Source organism: Schistocerca serialis, chromosome 5 (genome assembly GCF_023864345.2).
Source record: "Schistocerca serialis cubense isolate TAMUIC-IGC-003099 chromosome 5, iqSchSeri2.2, whole genome shotgun sequence".
Taxonomy (NCBI): domain Eukaryota; kingdom Metazoa; phylum Arthropoda; class Insecta; order Orthoptera; family Acrididae; genus Schistocerca; species Schistocerca serialis.
Window position 1 is genome coordinate 17,556,476 of NC_064642.1, and position 20,204 is coordinate 17,576,679.

General features: G+C 43.0%; 1 protein-coding gene across 1 annotated transcript in view; it reads left to right on the forward strand.

Moving 5' to 3' along the window:
• Nucleotides 1–18,647: 18,647 nt before the first annotated feature.
• Nucleotides 18,648–20,204, forward strand: part of LOC126480804 (sorbitol dehydrogenase-like) — an 85,301-nt gene continuing 83,744 nt past the window's right edge. Inside the window, exon 1 of the mRNA XM_050104124.1 lies at nt 18,648–19,851. Within this exon, the coding sequence (XP_049960081.1) occupies nt 19,626–19,851 (226 nt within the window). The 5' untranslated portion in view covers nt 18,648–19,625. The remainder of the gene's footprint in view (nt 19,852–20,204) is intronic.

Here is a 20,204-nt window from a genome sequence, read left to right on the forward strand (position 1 = left end):
ATCCTGGTACCCATGGCTGTTCCCTTTAATTGTTGGTATGTCTGGCCTTCGAAAGTGAAGAAGTTGTGGGTCAGGATGAAGCTGGCTAAGGTAATGAGGAAAGAGGTTTTAGGTAGGGTGGCAGGTGATGGGCGTGAAAGGAAATGCTCCATCGCAGTGAGGTCCTGGATGTGCGGAATATTTGTGTATAAGGAAGTGGCATCAATGGTTACAAGGATGGTTTCTGGGGGTAACAGATTGGGCAAGGATTCCAGACGTTCGAGAAAGTGGTTGGTGTCTTTGAGGAAGGATGGGAGACTGCATGTAATGGGTTGAAGGTGTTGATCTACGTAGACAGAGATACATTCTGTAGGGCCTTGGTAACCAGCTACAATGGGGCGGCCGGGATGTTTGGGTTTGTGAATTTTAGGAAGAAGGTAGAACGTAGGGGTGCGGGGTGTCGGAGGGGTCAGGAGGTTGATGGAGTCAGGTGAAAGGTTTTGTAGGGGGCCTAAGGTTCTGAGGATTCCTTGAAGCTCAGCCTGGACATCAGGAATGGGATTGCCTTGGCAAACTTTGTATGTAGCGTTCTCTGAAAGCTGACGCAGTCCCTCAGCCGCATACTCCCGACGATCAAGTACCACGGTTGTGGAACCCTTGTCCGCCAGAAGAATGACGACGGATCGGTCAGCCTTCAGATCACGGATAGCCTGGGCTTCAGCAGTGGTGATGTTGGGAGTAGGATTAAGGTTTTTTAAGAAGGATTGAGAGGCAAGGCTGGAAGTCAGAAATTCCTGGAAGGTTTGAAGAGGGTGATTTTGAGGAAGAGGAAGTGGGTCCCGCTGTGACAGAGGACGGAACTGTTCCAGTACATACTCTCTGCTGGAAATATCACTTTGCCACGAAGAAAAATGATCTTAATCCTACTCCTAATGATCCAACTCCCCAAGACACTATCCAAATTGAACCCTGCCTGGAACAGTTCCGTCCTCCGTCACAGCGGGACCCACCTCCTCTCCCTCAAAACCACCCTCTTCAAACCTTCCAGGAATTTCTGACTTCCAGCCTTGCCTCTCAATCCTTCTTAAAAAACCTTAATCCTACTCCCAACATCACCACTGCTGAAGCCCAGGCTATCCGTGATCTGAAGGCTGACCGATCCATCATCATTCTTCCGGCGGACAAGGGTTCCACAACCGTGGTACTTGATCGTCGGGAGTATGTGGCTGAGGGACTGCGTCAGCTTTCAGAGAACACTACATACAAAGTTTGCCAAGGCAATCCCATTCCTGATGTCCAGGCTGAGCTTCAAGGAATCCTCAGAACCTTAGGCCCCCTACAAAACCTTTCACCTGACTCCATCAACCTCCTGTCCCCACCGACACCCCACACCCCTATGTTCTACCTTCTTCCTAAAATTCACAAACCCAATCATCCCGGCCGCCCCATTGTAGCTGGTTACCAAGGCCCTACAGAATGTATCTCTGTCTACGTAGATCAACACCTTCAACCCATTACATGCAGTCTCCCATCCTTCCTCAAAGACACCAACCACTTTCTCGAACGTCTGGAATCCTTGCCCAATCTGTTACCCCCAGAAACCATCCTTGTAACCATTGATGCCACTTCCTTATACACAAATATTCCGCACATCCAGGACCTCACTGCGATGGAGCATTTCCTTTCACGCCCATCACCTGCCACCCTACCTAAAACCTCTTTCCTCATTACCTTAGCCAGCTTCATCCTGACCCACAACTTCTTCACTTTCGAAGGCCAGACATACCAACAATTAAAGGGAACAGCCATGGGTACCAGGATGGCCCCCTCGTACGCCAACCTATTCATGGGTCGCTTAGAGGAAGCCTTCTTGGTTACCCAGGCCTGCAAACCCAAAGTTTGGTACAGATTTATTGATGACATCTTCATGATCTGGACTCACAGTGAAGAAGAACTCCAGAATTTCCTCTCCAACCTCAACTCCTTTGGTTCCATCAGATTCACCTGGTCCTTCTCCAAATCCCACGCCACTTTCCTTGACGTTGACCTCCATCTGTCCAATGGCCAGCATCACACGGCCATCCACATCAAACCCACCAACAAGCAACAGTACCTCCATTATGACAGCTTCCACCCATTCCACATCAAACGGTCCCTTCCCTACAGCCTAGGTCTTCGTGGCATATGAATCTGCTCCAGTCCGGAATCCCTGAACCATTACGCCAACAACCTGAAAACAGCTTTCGCATCCCGCAACTACCCTCCCGACTTGGTACAGAAGCAAATAACCAGAGCCACTTCCTCATCCCCTCAAACCCAGAACCTCCCACAGAAGAACCCCAAAAGTGACCCACTTGTGACAGGATACTTTCCGGGACTGGATCAGACTCTGAATGTGGCTCTCTAGCAGGGATATGACTTCCTCAAATCCTGCCCTGAAATGAGATCCATCCTTCATGAAATCCTCCCCACTCCACCAAGAGTGTCTTTCCGCCATCCACCTAACCTTCGTAAGCCTCTTAGTTCATCCCTATGAAATCCCCAAACCACCTTCCCTACCCTCTGTCTCCTACCCTTGTAACCGCCCCCGTTGTAAAACCTGTCCCATGCACCCTCCCAACATGACCTACTCCAGTCCTGTAACCTGGAAGGTGTACACGATCAAAGGCAGAGCCACATGTGAAAGCACCCACATGATTTACCAACTGACCTGCCTACACTGTGAAGCTTTCTATGTGGGAATGACCAGCAACAAACTGTCCATTCACATGAATGGACACAGGCAGACAGTGTTTGTTGGTAATGAGGATCACCCTGTGGCTAAACATGCCTTGGTGCACGGCCAGCACATCTTGGCACAGTGTTACACCGTCCAGGTTATCTGGATACTTCCCACTAACACCAACCTGTCAGAACTCTGGAGATGGGAACTTGCCCTTCAGTATATCCTCTCTTCTCATTATCCGCCAGGCCTCAACCTCCGCTAATTTCTCAAGTTGCCGCCGCTCATATCTCACCTGTCTTTCAACGACATCTTTGCCTCTGTACTTCCTCCTTGACTTTTATTTATTTATTTATTTATTTCGTATTCCATTAATCCGTATTGTGATAAATCACAAGGATGTGGAATGAGTCATGATTACATACAACAGATATAATACACATATATAAAATGACAAAAATGTACCATAAGATTATGAATAAGTTTGTAGGTTAAAATCAAATCAAAGGTATAGCTCAAGTAATATAAAACAATACCTAAAAAGGAAATATAGTACATTTTCCAAATTAAACAAATAATACACATATATAAAATGACAAAAATGTACCATAAGATTATGAATAAGTTTGTAGGTTAAAATCAAATCAAAGGTATAGCTCAAGTAATATAAAACAATACCTAAAAAGGAAATATAGTACATTTTCCAAGTTAAACAGTTAATGTGATCTATAGCAAACAAATTTTTATCAGTATAAAAAATCATTGCTTTATCTGTAGATACTCATCAAGAGAATAGAAGGAATTTACCATTAGGTATTCTCTCAATTTACATTTAAAAGTAGGTAAGACATTAATGTGATCTTTAATACCTGATGGAAGGGAGTTGAAAATTTTTGTGGCTGAATAATGAACACCTTTCTGAACAAGACTTAAATGTTTCAGATCCCTGTGTAGATCATTTTTAGACCTAGTATTATGATCATGACATTCACTATTAGTTTTAAAAAGAGATAGGTTGTTAGAAACAAAAATCATCAAAGAAAATATGAATTGAGAGGTAAGTGTTAATATTTGTAACTTATGAAACAGACTTCTGCAAGAATATCTTGGATGAACACCACTCATGATTCTAACAGCTCTCTTCTGTGCAGTAAATATTTTTTTGGCTAAAGGCTTGTTGCCCCAAAATATTATGCCATACGACATGATAGAATGAAAATAACCAAAGTAGGCAGCTTTAGTAGCGTCCTCATCACCAATGGGGGTGATTACACGCAGAGCATAAGTTGCCACACTGAGCCTTCTATGTAGGTCTAAGATATGCTCAGACCAGTTCAGCTTGCCATCAATTAGAATGCCCAAGAACTTAGATGATTCACAGTGTAGTATATTTTGGTTACCACAGTTTAAGTGGCATACTTCATTTTCTTGTTGAGATGTGTGAAATTGCATATACTGAGTTTTCTGAATGTTTAGAGTTAGTCCGTTGCACTTAAACCAGTGTAGGATGTCAACGAGTACAGCATTACATTTATTTTCTAGGTCACTGTTAGTTCGACTTTCAAGCAGAATAGTGGTGTCATCGGCAAAAAGAGTAAATTTACACTCGGTGTCTGTGCAAAGTGGGAGATCATTGATGAAGATAAGGAAAAAATTGACTGACATCTCTGCCCAAACTCTTTGCCTTTACAAATGTCTGCTTGTGTCTGTGTATGTGCGGATGGATATGTGTGTGTGTGCGAGTGTATACATGTCCTTTTTTCCCCCTAAGGTAAGTCTTTCCGCTCCCGAGATAGGAATGACTCCTTGTTGTTGTTTTGGTCTTCAGTCCCGAGACTGGTTTGATGCAGCTCTCCATGCTACTCTATCATGTGCAAGCTGCTTCATCTCCCAGTACTTACTGCAACCTACATCCTTCTGAATCTGCTTAGTGTATTCATCTCTTGGTCTCCCTCTATGATTTTTACCCTCCACCCAATGCTAAATTTGTGATCCCCTTATGCCTCAGAACATGTCCTACCAACCGGTCCCTTCTTCTTGTCAAGTTGTGCCACAAACTCCTCTTCTCTGCAATTCTATTCAATACCTCCTCATTAGTTATGTGATCTACCCATCTAATCTTCAGCATTCTTCTGTAGCACCACATTTCGAAAGCTTCTATTCTCTTCTTGTCCAAACTATTTATCGTCCATGTTTCACTTCCATACATGGCAACACACCATACAAATACTTTCAGAAATTACTTTCTGACACTTAAATCTATACTCGATGTTAACAAATTTCTCTTCTTCAGAAATGCTTTCCTTGCCATTGCCAGTCTACATTTTATATCCTCTCTACTTCGACCATCATCAGTTATTTTGCTCCCCAAGTAGCAAAACATCTTTACTACTTTAAGTGTCTCATTTCTTAATCTAATTCCCTCAGCATCACCCGACTTAATTCGACTACATTCCATTATACTCGTTTTGCTTTTGTTGATGTTCATCTTATATCCTCCTTTCAAGACACTGTCCATTCCGTTCAACTGCTCTTCTAAGTCCTTTGCTGTCTCTGAAAGAATTACAATGTCATCGGCAAACCTCAAAGTTTTTGTTTCTTCTCCATGGGTTTTAATACCTACACCAAATTTTTCTTTTGTTTCCTTTACTGCTTGCTCAATATACAGATTGAATAACATTGGGGAGAGGCTACAACCCTGTCTTACTCCCTTCCCAACCACTGCTTCCCTTTCATGTCCCTCGACTCTTATAACTGCCATCTGGTTTCTGTACAAATTGTAAATAGCCTTTCGCTCCCTGTATTTTACCCCTGCCACCTTTAGAATGTGAAAGAGAGTATTCCAGTCAACATTGTCAAAAGCTTTCTCTAAGTCTACAAATGCTAGAAATGTAGGTTTGCCTTTCCGTAATCTTTCTTCTAAGATAAGTCGTAAGGTCAGTACTGCCTCACGTGTTCCTACATTTCTACGGAATCCAAACTGATCTTCCCTGAGGTCGGCTTCTACCAGTGTTTCCATTCATCTGTAAAGAATTCAGTTAGTATTTTGCAGCTGTGACTTATTAAACTGATAGTTCGGTAATTTTCACATCTGTCAACACCTGCTTTCTTTGGGATTGGAATTATTATATTCTTCTTGAAGTCTGAGGGTATTTCGCCTGTCTTATACATCTTGCACACTAGAAGGTAGAGTTTTGTCAGGACTGGCTCTCCCAAGGCCATCAGTAGTTCTAAGTTCTAATGGAATGTTGTCTACTCCTGGGGCCTTGTTTCAATTTAGGTCTTTCAGAGCTCTGTCAAACTCATCATGCAGTATCGTATCTCCCATTTCACCTTCATCTACATCCTCTTCCATTTCTATAATATTGTCCTCAAGTACATCGCCCTTATATAGACCCTCTGTATACTCCTTCCACCTTTCTGCTTTCCCTTCTTTGCTTAAAACTGGGTTCCCATCTGAGCTCTTGATATTCATACAAGTGGCTCTCTTTTCTCCAAAGGTCTCTTTAATTTTCCTGTATGCAGTATCTATTTTGCCCCTAGTGAGATAAGCCTCTACATCCTTACATTTGTCCTCTAGCCATCCCTGCTTAGCCATTTTGCACTTCCTGGTGATCTCATTTTTGAGACGTTTGTATTCTTTTTTGCCTGTTTCATTTACTGCATTTTTATATTTTCTCCTTTCATCAATTAAATTCAATATTTCTTCTGTTACCCAAGGATTTCTACTAGCCCTCGTCTTTTTACCTACTTGATCCTCTACTGCCTTCACTACTTCATCCCTCAGTGCTACCCATTCTTCCTCTACTGTATTTCTTTCCCCCATTCCTGTCAATTGCTCCCTTATGCTCTCCCTGAAACTCTGTACAACCTCTGGTTCTTTCGGTTTATCCAGATCCCATCTCCTTAAATTCCCACCTTTTTGCAGCTTCTTCAGTTTTAATCTACAGCTCATAACCAATAGATTGTGGTCAGAGTCCACATCTGCCTATGGAAATGTCTTACAATTTAAAACCTGGTTCTTAAATCTCTGTCTTACCATTATATAATCTATCTGATACCTACTAGTATCTCCAGGATTCTTTCATGTATACAACATTCTTTCATGATTCTTGGGCCAAGTGTTAGCTATGATTAAGTTATGCTGTATGCAAAATTCTACCAGGCGGCTTCCTCTTTCATTTCTTAACCCCAATCCATATTCACCTACTATGTTTCCATCTCTCCCTTTTCCTACTCTCGAATTCCAGTCACCAATGACTATTAAATTTTCATCTCCCTTCACCACCTGAATAATTTCTTTTATATGACTCCTTACCCTCTCCCTTAAAACCCACATCCTTTCATATAAAACAGCGCCCTTCCTATGCACAGTAACATTATTCCACATGTTTATTGGAGCACCCAAATCAATTCTCACCAAGCCACCACCTTTGCTTTTTAGCTTTGGGGTGATCATTTCTTTATATCTGAATGAAGTAATGAGATGCATAATGTTTATTTAGCATAAATAGAACAACTGACTAACAGCTTGAAAGCTTCTTTATTAAACAACAAAAATTGATTTTCACGCTCTTTACAAGACTTATCACATTTATTGAACCAATAATTGTACATATAACAATTATAATGCTTCTGACAAGTCTAATCACCTATAGTTTGGTCCTGGGAGCAATTCCTAAATAAAAGAATGTTCAGTTACCTTTTACAAAAACACATTAATACTTCATAGCATTAATTAGCGTAAGTGTTCATAATGGAGTGACTTGATAAAAAAATGTTTCTGTTAACGTCTTAGCAATGCTGGTTCGGTCACGTAATATGTATAGGTGTAGCACATACTTTGAGCTAATACAAATTTTGACACGAAAATTTTCTTGCAAAATGCCAGGAATTTTTTTGATTTGGCTTTCATTGGTATGAGGGGCTGAACCTTTATACTGCCTTGGCCTGGCATGCTCCCACAGGTTGGTCAGTAAACATCCCATTAAGAAACTACCAACAGGGTGACACCGCTTGCATCTTATTTACAATGCAATACAATGTCTTGAAGACATCTTCAGGTTGTCAATTACAACAAGTTGACAACAGCATTGGCTCAGTAATAGCAACAAGTTGTTGACAGCATGAAGATGGCGATACAAGTGTGGGTCTGCATACTCTGCATGCACTTGTGATTGTGGTGATGTTATACATGCAACAGATTGTAAAACATGCATTAATTTCAAGTCACAGTAAACAATAACTGGGTTGCAGAAGCATCACAGGCCCACACATTCATACTACTCTGGTGTGAAAGCAACTTTTGCATTATGCATCACTGACAAGTAACATAGCTCAGTCAAACTTAGACCATACATAGAACTTACGACAGTATAATACAAAAAGTAATTGAAAGAAACACACAATCGGATGAACAGTAATGATGCTTTCAATCAAGGACAATAATTATACTGATGTCATTGTGATTTATGATGGTCCCCTGAATGCTACAAAAAAGCAGGACATGGTTCTTAATACAGTGCTTGATCATCACAAATGGCAATGCATGCTCTACAATGTGTTCACGTGTTAGCCACGAGGCTGGTAAGGAGTTCTCTTGTCGTAGGGCATTCCAGTCCTCTACCAGTGCAGCTGACAACAGCTGGATTGTCATTGGTACATGTGGACACGCTGTGATGCATCTCCTCACCACATCTAACACGTGCTTGATGCAGTTTAAGTCGAGGGAACACAGAGGCTAGGCCACTTGTCAAATGTTCTCTTGTTCCAAGGGATCCTGCATCTGCACTGGTTGATGCAATCAGAAACTGTCATCCACAAAAACGAAGTCAGGACCATATGCACTCCTGTAAAGACAAATGTCGGGAAGGTGTACAGTGTCATAGTGATGTTGACGACTGGTGACTGGTCAACATACTGTGTTCCTAGATGCCCACACAACATTATGTCCCTCCGCATTCCCCCAAACCATGACACCTGGCCCACCAAAACAATTGTGTTCAACACTGTTCTTGGGTGCATTACATGTCCCCACCTCTTGCCATACAAGGTCACACATTATGCACCCAGGAACATTGTCGAGCATGATCATTTTAGTGTTCCAGTGTTATGGTATGGGGAGACAAAATGTTGCTTGGGCATACTGATTTAAAATTTTTGAACAAAGTATACTCACCTGGCAACACCCTTATGACATTCTACTCCTTCCCAACGTTTGCCTTTTCGGGAGTTCATTTGGCCCCAACTTCATTTTTATGGATGACAATGCAGAACTTCATTGACGAGTGGAGGTATAGGAGCTCTCAGAACAGGAAAGTATTTGGCTAACAGAATGGCCTGCCCAGTCCCCTGCCTTAAGCCCAGCAATACCAAGGCATTTCCCATAACACGCATTGCCAGGAGGTTGGAGGTACTTTATGCCCACTGTTAAAAATTCATTATTGTTGTTCAATAATATTAACAACATACTTTTTAAAGATGCAATGATGTGCAAGTAGATTCCAGAACCTGAAAATAACTTTTAGCACACTCTTAGAAATATCAATGCACTTTCAATAACATGCTCTACCGACTTTATAACAAACAACTAAAAGAATTAAAAAATTGAGATTTCATTCATTGTTGCCAAGTTTTACTCTCAACATACTTTTTAAGGAGATACTGATGTGTGTAAGTAAAGCCCTGACTGTAGAAGTATACAATACGACACTCATTTGGAAAGTGACATCTACTAAGATTAAGTTTAACTGAAAAATTTAAAACATACGTGGAATCCGGAGAAAGAATACAACAACAAATATTTTTTCCAAAATTTTAAAGTATGAAGTAACTGGCTAGATTACACCAATATTACAAAATGTATAGTTTCTATTCACCATTTAGCAAAGATGCTGAGTCACAGACAAGCACAACAAAAAGACTGTCAGAAAATGAGCTTACGAGCTTTCAGCTGACCAGGCCTTCATCGGAGAGAGAACACACACTCAACACACTCACACAAATGCAACTCACACATACATGACCACAGTCTCTGGCTGCCAAGGCCACACAGTGAGCAGCTGCACATGATGGGAGGCACGACCAGGCAGTGGGGGTAAGGGAGGCTAGGGTGAGAAGGGGGACAGATAGCATTATAGGGGAGGGGAACAGTAAAGTTCTGCTCGTGGAGCATGCAGGGATGGGGTGGAGAGAGGGTAGGGCAGCTAGGTGCAGTCGGGAGGTTACATGGAGGGTGGGGGGTTTAGCAGAAAAGGAGAGAGCTAAAAAGATCTCTCTTCAGTCACCCACCACCTCCCAAAGTCCCACCTTCCAGCCACAGAGGAGCATTCCCCTCATGACTCAGTACCACACAGGACTGGAACAACCAAATCACATTCTCCACCAGGGTCTAAACTACCTCTCGTCGTGCCCTGAAATGAGGAATATCCTACCCACTATCCTTTCCACCCCTCTCACAGTGTAATTCCACAATCCACCAAACCTATGAAATATCCTTGTCCACCCCTACACAACTCTTGCTCCCAACCCCTTGCCTCATGGCTCATATCTCTGTAAAAGATCTAGATGGGAGACCTATTCCATACATCCCCCCACCGCCACCTACTCTAATCCAATCACAAGGATCACCTGCCCCATCAAAGGCAGGGCTACCTGTGAAACCAGTCATGTGATCTACAAGATCAACTGCAACCACTGCGCTGCATTCTATGTGGGCATGACAACTAACAAGCTGTCTGTCTGCATGAGTGGCCATCAACAAATTGTGGCCAAGAAACAGCTGGACCACCCCATTGCTGAGCACACCACCCAACACAATGTTCTTCATTTCAATGACTGCTTTACAGCCTATGCCATTTGGATCCTTCCCACCAACACCACCTTTTCTGAATTGTGAAGGTGGGAGCTCTCCCTGCAATATATCCTACGTTCCTGTAACCCTCGGGGCCTCAACCTTCATTAGTCTCTGTTCGTACGCTCTAGGCCCTTCCCTCTTCCCATTCCAGCACTACACAGTCCTCATTCCACCAATGCACCCACAGTATTTTTACCTCTCTCCCTTTCCGTTACCTCCGTCCTGCCCACCTGCCATCTGTCTAACTTCTCAACTGCACCTAACTGCCCTACCCTCTCTCCGCGTCATCCCTGTATGCTCCTGCAAGCAGCACATTATTGTCCCCCACCCCTATCCTGCTATCCTTCCCCCTCTCCACCCAAGGCCTCCTCCTTACCCCACCACCCAGCTGCATTTCCCATCATGTGTAGCTGCTTGCAGTGTGGCCTCAGCAGGCACAGACTGCGGTCACGTGTGTGTGTGTGTGTGTGTGTGTGTGTGTGTGTGTGTGTGAGCTGCATTTGTGAGAGTGTGGGTGTATGTTCTATCTCCAATGAAGACTTGGTTGGCCAGAAGCTCACTTTCAGACAGTCTTTTTGCTATGATTATCTGCGAGCCAGCATCTCAGCTATATAGTGAGTAGCAACTGTTGTTTTCATAATATTGTTACATTCCACCCTGGATTTTCCATTGCTGACTTGATTACAATATTATCAAAAGGTGGGAATAAAGTATGCCACCCCCCTTCAGGACTGTAAGGCTTAATTCTCGTCTAGCATGCGTGGAGAGACATCCAAATGCACCAATGACCACCGTGCAGTTGTCAACTGTGCCAGTGGAGGGACAGAATGCCATACTGCAGGAACTCCTTACCAAACCTGTGGCCCGCCTGGTAGCACACTGCAGGGCATGCACTGCCATGCATGGAGATCACACACCCTATTAAGAAACATGTCCTGCCTTTTGCAATGTCCAGAATCCTCCTTGCAACTCTCTACAAGTATGAATTATGGTGAATTAACGGTCACTTTCGAATTTTGTTAAATTGCTTACTCAAGCAAATACACTTAATCCTGAACTAAAATTGACCTAATGTCATTTCATAGCTGCACATAGACTTTTCACTGTAATGAGAATGTATTTGATTTTTCAAACCAACAACTACTCCTGAATCATGATTTTTTCAGGGGGGGGGGGGGGGGGGGGCATGTCAATAGCACTCTAGTTCACAACTGAAAAAAAAAACAATTTACAACACCACAGAAGACTGTCACTAATGAAACAAGCAACATGCAAGGAGAGCTAGTTAACTACTGGCATCTGCAGATACTATTTCTGCCTTTCTTTTAGTCTATAAAATATGGCTAGTGTGTGATACTATCTCCATCCTTCCTCTATAGAATATTGGCTGATGTGACAGGCTGATCTATAGCATAGCCTGAGGTCTAGTATAGGTTGATAGGTGGCAATTTGGTTACGCGTCTGTGTATGTGTTATAAATAACAAACTTATCTGTAGCATAGCCCAATGTTGAAGTTTACTGCTGCAAAAGTACAAACCAATACATATACAACAAAACACATTGTAAATATGTTTCCTTACCTGCCACAGATACCAATTCCAGTTTTGTTACTTTTTCTTTCCTGTGCATATTTTCCAGATGGGACTTTAATTCCTGCCATTTCGAGCATGTATAAGCTTCAAAGTCTGTGCGCGCCACCTTAATACAGAAACAGGATATGTGGAAAACAATTGTATAAAGCAAAACAACTAATACGTTATTCATATTAATCTGCGCATGATATGCATGACAGCTTAACAGAGGGACAAGATATGTGGTGAGCAAATTCTTAAAGAAACTAGTACGTCACACCTCAGCAGACACACATAACGTTACAGTGCATCAAATTACATTCAGTACTTTCCTTACCTGTCCTTTTGTGGACCTGTGTGTTTTCATATGCATGTCAAAAACGCCCGCAGATTTGTCACAAATGTGAGATTATTTTTTCGCTGCCTTGCTGTTGCCATGGAAAATGCCCCCACAAGTTATATCTGTGGAGAAAGCTTTTCCCACAAACATCACAGGGTGCTAAACGTTTGATCCAGACGTAAACCATGTGAACCAAACTGTGTAATGTGTACACAACATGCATCCCTGTTTGAAATTGATGTTTTCATTGGCTGATTGTAACCTCTATCATCATCGGGTGACCTGCATCTGAAGCAAATATCTTTGGAATGGAATGTATTTTAGGTTGGGGAAAAAAACCTGATGGTGTTGCCTCTGCCATAAAGCAGGAAAGTTTTTAGTGTTGAGAGCTGGTACTGACTTTCTGGCACAGCTTCCGCACTGCATGTAGTATTTGACATCTGCTGGATCTTTAAAATCTACGATGAGCATTTGCAATAATTTTCAGGGTGCACCCCTGTGCAGTGCATGCACTTTACTGCTGTGATGCATGATTTTGTGCAGAGATAGCTGAAATGGTCACATTCAAGTTTGATACAGCAAGGATTAGCATTGTAATTCCATTATCCATGGTTACATCTTTGGCACCTATAACACTGTATGGGGCCATTACAGTTTCTGTAGGATTTGTTCTTGCATTTAAAACTGAGAAGTCATTTCACTTTGTAGACGGAGTTCCACTTTGGATTCCTGGTGATAGTTACACAGAAGATGGGCCATTTCCCTGACTGCTGTTTGCCATCAATTTTCTTGATCTTTTTGTAGGCAATGATGATGTGTACTTTGTAGTTTAATTCTTTGATGGCATCCTGTACTTAGACTTCTTCTGCCTCTGTGGGGAAGTCTCTTACTACTACTTTCACAAACTTTTTAGAGTCCGAATTGTAGGGGCAATATTGAATTTTTCTTATTTTTTAGTTACTTTCAATATACTGGTAGTCTTCAACATTGTCTACCTGTATTTTAATACTATCTTTGCTCTAGGCACAAAGGTTTTTCCTTTTTAGTTCTGGCTACAGTTCACTTAGCAGGTCAAGTACCCCTGGTCATGTAACAAATGATGAGTGGTACTTTGTATTTTTTGTCTCGTTGTAGTTGTGATGCCCTCGGGCAGGGAGCATCTTCTGCAGCGAGAAAGTGTTTCAAATCGGTTAGCAGTAGGTACTGTGACCTTGATGTCTACTTTCTCACAGTCCTGAGGTAGATGCATCTTAGTAGCTGGCATTATATACTCCATGACCTATATCTTTGACTAACTGTCAGATGCATCACCTGGTTCACTTTGTGTTCATGTTTATTTGCGTGATTGTTTGTGTTTTTGGGATGTGTCTAGACTGTGGTAGCCCAGAGAACTGCCACAGCAGGCTGAGGCAGACCTCTGCTCAGAGGCAGTTAGCTCATACGTCTGGCACACAGGACCCAACAGCCTGCACACCCAGTATGCCAGTTTCACCTCGGTTAACACCACCAGGTAGCCAGTGCAGCGCTGATCCTAACATACACAAGCACAGGTCACTGAAAAATGCCACAGTTTCTAACTTGGAGTAATCCCTATTCTCTGAGGATGCAGAGTGGGATCTATACAGTACGGTGTGCTGGCAGCAGGAGTTACACGACAACTTTGTGAGCTATCGTGAACAGTGATGTGTAACACCAACAATTTCACTTTGTTGCACATTCAAAATGAGCATGCACGCGAACTATCTTAATTTCAGCAGTGAGGGTGAGCTGTCTTTCATGTAGACCAGAAGTTTCTGAATAAAGGCAGCACCACAAGGCAGCGTGCAGAAAACGAGCACCTGTGCAAGTCACAGATGCATCTCAGAATCCACACATCCTGAACCAGTGGGTGTGGTTTATATACTGGTCATCTCCCCCACCACTGACCCCATGTATGGACCACCTGATGTGTGCAGTGGTGGGGTAGCTTGTGGTTGGAAATCAAGGGGCAGTCCTCAATCTGCACTCTGCCCTTGCCATGCTCAGTGCTCTGTTCCCACTGTGTTTGGAGAATTTTCAGTATGGGAGCCAACTCTTGGCTAAGTTGAAATCCATTGTCCTTGTTGATGAGGTTCTCATGTAGTCTGATTTCAGTAGCTGCTTGTATACATCATCCCAACAGTGGGATGTGTCTTGCAGAATTTTCGTATCTTTGTATTTCATAGCATAGGGTTATAGACAGAGAGATGCTGGATGAAACATATTTGGCTCTCAAGAGACAAATGCTGTAAGCCTTCAGTGACTACCATCGCAGTATATTTTCAAATGATGTTTCACAAACAAGAAAGAAATTTTGGTCATATGTGAACATTGTTAGTGGAACCAAAGTTGGTATCCAGTCACTCACGAATGAGACATGAGCTGAACTTGAGGGTAGCAATGTAAAAGTTGAAACACTTAATTCCAGTTTTAAATGTTCCTTTACAAAGAAAAAAACCAGGAGAATTTCCCCAATTTAATCCTCGTACCACTGAAAAGATAAGTGAAGTAAGTGTCAGCGATGTTGAAAAACAGCTGATATCATTACAATTGAAAAAAGATCCAGGGACCATTGGGATCCCTATCACATTCTACACAGAAATTCCAGCTGAGTTAGCCCCTCTTCCAATTACAATCTATTGTAGATGCCTCAACCAAAAAACCATGCCCAGTAGTTGGAAGAAAGCACAGCTCACACCCATTTACAAGAGGGTAGTAGTAGACGTGATACACAAAACTACCGTCCAGTATCTTTGACACTGATTTCTTGTAGAATCGTAGAACACATTCTGTGCTTAAATATAATAAGGTATCTCAAATAGAATGACCTTTTCCACGTCTGCCAACAAGGATTCTGTAAACATCAACCATATGAAACCAAACTCACACTTTTCTCACAAGATATACTGATAGCTTTGGATCGAGGCCATCAGGCAGATGCAATGTTTATTGATTTCCAAAAAGCATTTGACTCAGTACCAAATCTATTCTTATTGTGAAAAGTATGTTCATGTGGGGTAACATAGGAAATTAGTGACTGGATTGAGGATTTTTTGGTATGGAGGATGCAGCAAGTTACATTGGATGGAGAGTCATCATCAGCTGTAGAGCTAACACTGGGTGTACCCAGGGAAGCGTTTTGGGGCCCTTGCAGTTTATGTTGTATGTTAATGACCATATGGACAACATTAATAGTAATCTCAGACCTTTTGCAGATGATGCAGTTATCTATAGTGAAGTACTGTCTAAAACAAGCTTCATAAATATTCAGTCCAATCTTCATAAGATTTCAAAGTGGCGTAAATATTGGCAACTTGCTTCAATATTCAGAAATGTAAAATTACACACTTCACAAAATCAAAAAACACAATATGCTATGACTATAATATCAATGAACCACAACTGGAATCTCCCAACACATACAAATATCAGGTTAACACTTTGTTGGGATATGAAATGGAATGATCACAGGTTAAAAAAGGTAGCAGATTTTGGTTTATCAGTAGAAAACATGCAATCAGTTTACAAAGGAGACTGCTTACAAATCACTCATTCAACCCATTCTGGAATATTGCAATCACCACATATGAGTAACAAGGGGTACTGACTGGATACACAGAAGGGTAGAACGAGTGGTCACTGGCTTGATTGACCAGTGGGGGGGGGGGGGCACAGAAATGCTGAAGAAACTGAACTTGCAGACTCTTGAAGATAGATGTAAATTATCCCACAAAGCCTACTTACAAAGTTTCAAAAACCATTTTCAAATGATGATTCTGTGAATAAACTAAAATCCCCTACTTATTGGTCACACAGGATTGTGAAGGCAAGATTACATTAATTACAGTACACACAGAGGTGTTTAAACAATCATTCTTCCACACTCAATATGTGAACAGAACAGGAAGAAACCCTAATAACTGGTACAACGGGATGTACCATCTGCCATGCACTTCACAGTGGTCTGCATAGTATAGATGTATAAGGATAAGCATTCAGAAATTTTAGAGCAATGGCAATCTGTCACTATCTTCTGTTTAAACTTTGCTCACATTAATTACAATATATTTAGTTATTGGTCATGTTAACTGTGAGCAGAGCAATTATTTGGCTTTATATTGATCTTGACAATATGACTTAACTAATGATGTGGAAAATTTTAAAGTTCAGTTGCCAAACAACTACATGTACTACTGTTGACTGTAAAACGGACGGCACTGCCAAATGACGCACTTTGACTTTAATAAAAAAACTGATCAATGATAGAGCTGATAGCACTCAATGAATACATAATTGGATAAATCAGTGAGCAGTTCCTCAATAGCAGCTCGTAGAATTTCTGTTGCTGGCAAAAAGGAAACTACACTCCTGGAAATTGAAATAAGAACACCGTGAATTCATTGTCCCAGGAAGGGGAAACTTTATTGACACATTCCTGGGGTCAGACACATTACATGATCACACTGACAGAACCACAGGCATATAGACACAGGCAACAGAGCATGCACAATGTCGGCACTAGTACAGTGTATATCCACCTTTCGCAGCAATGCAGGCTGCTATTCTCTCATGGAGACGATCGTAGAGATGCTGGATGTAGTCCTGTGGAACGGCTTGCCATGCCATTTCCACCTGGCACCTCAGTTGGACCAGCGTTCGTGCTGGACGTGCAGACCGCGTGAGACGACGCTTCATCCAGTCCCAAACATGCTCAATGGGGGACAGATCCGGAGATCTTGCTGGCCAGGGTAGTTGACTTACACCTTCTAGAGCACGTTGGGTGGCATGGGATACATGTGGACGTGCATTGTCCTGTTGGAACAGCAAGTTCCCTTGCCGGTCTAGGAATGGTAGAACGATGGGTTCGATGACGGTTTGGATGTACCGTGCACTATTCAGTGTCCCCTCGATGATCACCAGTGGTGTACGGCCAGTGTAGGAGATCGCTCCCCACACCATGATGCCGGGTGTTGGCCCTGTGTGCCTCGGTCGTATGCAGTCCTGATTGTGGCGCTCACCTGCACGGCGCCAAACACGCATACGACCATCATTGGCACCAAGGGAGAAGCGACTCTCATCGCTGAAGACGACACGTCTCCATTCGTCCCTCCATTGACGCCTGTCGCGGCACCACTGGAGGCGGGCTGCACGATGTTGGGGCGTGAGCGGAAGACGGCCTAACGGTGTGCGGGACCGTAGCCCAGCTTCATGGAGACGGTTGCAAATGCTCCTCGCCGATACCCCAGGAGCAACAGTGTCCCTAATTTGCTGGGAAGTGGCGGTGCGGTCCCCTACGGCACTGCGTAGGATCCTACGGTCTTGGCGTGCATCCGTGCGTCGCTGCGGTCCGGTCCCAGGTCAACGGGCACGTGCACCTTCTGCCGACCACTGGTGACAACATCGATGTACTGTGGAGACCTCACGCCCCACGTGTTGAGCAATTCGGCGGTACGTCCACCCGGCCTCCCGCATGCCCACTATACGCCCTCGCTCAAAGTCCGTCAACTGCACATACGGTTCACGTCCACACTGTCGCGGCATGCTACCAGTGTTAAAGACTGCGATGGAGCTCCGTATGCCACGGCAAACTGGCTGACACTGACGGCGGCGGTGCACAAATGCTGCGCAGCTAGCGCCATTCGACGGCCAACACCGCGGTTCCTGGTGTGTCCGCTGTGCCGTGCGTGTGATCATTGCTTGTACAGCCCTCTCGCAGTGTCCGGAGAAAGTATGGTGGGTCTGACACACCGGTGTCAATGTGTTCTTTTTTCCATTTCCAGGAGTGTATATACTACTACTACTACTACTACTACTGTTAACTGAGTGCCTGGTGTTGGCCAGGTATGTATTTATTCCAGTTCTATTAGTCCATCTCTCCACTCCTCCTCTCCCTGTCCATCTCCTCCATCTTCCTTCCTCTAACTCCATATCTTCTCCTAGCTCTCTCTCTCCACCTCCATCTTCTACCACTCTCTTTTGTAACTCCTACTGTCTTTATCTCTCTCTGTCCATTTACTACTCCTCACGCTTTTTGTCCATTTGTTCCCCCCCTCTGTCCATCTGCTCCTTCCTCCATTGTCTATCTCCTCCTTCCCCTGCAGAGTCTATTTCCTCATGCCTTGTCTATTTTTTCCTCACTCTCTTTATGTGCTCCTCCCTCTCTCTCTCTCTCTCTCCATCTCCTCTTTCCTTCCTCTGTCTATCTTTCCCTGTCCCTCTCTCTGTTTGTTTCCTCCTCTTACCTTTCTCTGTCCATTTTGCCCTCCCCCTCTCTCTATCCATCCCCTCTTCCCTCATATCCATGTGCACATCCTCTTTCCCTCTCTCTTCCTGTCCATCTCTTCTTCCCCTTGTCTCTCTTCATGTCATAATTCCCATTTCAATAGTGGTTGTTAAAACCACAATATTTCTTTCAGATTCAAAGTAATATGTGTACCAAGTTTAGTTTCTCACATACAGACATGAAGTTTAATTTTCCACATATGGACATGTCACATATATTTCACACATACTTAATATATTCCACACATATTTGTACACATATTTCATCTGCATCTCTAGCGAATTTTGAGCAGCAGTTTTGTTTCCACGCAACTCAATGTTTGTAATGTCATATCTCCTGAACAATGTGGTGCACAATGATATAATTTTGTGGGTACATTCCATGGCAAATGTGGACAGTCTGTGAAATAAGTTGCGAACAGAATTGGTAGCAAAGAAGTAATAAATTTAAACATCACACATGAAGTGACAGTTGTCCATGCATCTCAGAGTTTATGACATCATATGTCTTGAACTATGTGTCGTACAATGATGCTATTTTTAGGTACATTCAGTGGTGTGTGTGAATGCTGTCTGAAGAAAGTGTCATGAATACAGTTAGTAGCAAAGAAGCAATAAATTAAAATGTCTTTCATGATGTGGCAGTTTTACTGCATGAACAGAGAAAATGCAATAAGTGATAAACTTTTTCCCTTTTCATCAGTTAGTAGGGGTTGTCGAGGTGTTCACCTCTAATCTTGTAATCAAATGCTTTTGGATTCTTCCTCTTTGTTATGGAATTTAAGTTACATGTATCCATAGCAACTAGGTGAAGTCTGTTTGTGAAGCTGTGATAGACAGTTTTTATAAAAGCAGGAATGCACAAATCTCAAAGTGTTCAGAACAGTCCTATTATCAGTTTTTTTCTCATACTTGCAGAGGTGCTGGTGCGAGTACACTGCGTGGGCATCTGCGGCTCGGACGTGCACTTCCTGAAGCACGGCCGCATTGGCAGCTACACACTGGCAGGGCCCATGGTCCTGGGCCACGAAGCCAGTGGCGTGGTAGTGCGCACCGGTGCCGCTGTCAGCCACCTACAGCCAGGTAGGCAGACCACAGGCCTGGGTGCCTCGTGGGTCACCCGACAACCCCGTCATCCATTACACTTTAGTTACCAAACCTGAATTGGGTCGAGCATGCCTCAGCTACAATTTTCCAAATATTCATCAGCTATATATAACCATTGGATGAAAGCTTTATTAACATTTCTAGAGGTTTATCTGGCCAATACAGCTGTGGCTGTGTCACTTTCAGCAGAGTAACTCCCATCAACTAATGTCGTTCCCCCCATGAGCTTCCTTTGCTCATAGCAACTAACGATCACTACTATGTCTGGTATATCCAATGTAAAGCCACTCTCTGAAAATATGTTTCTGGTTCAATCATCTCTTTTTGGT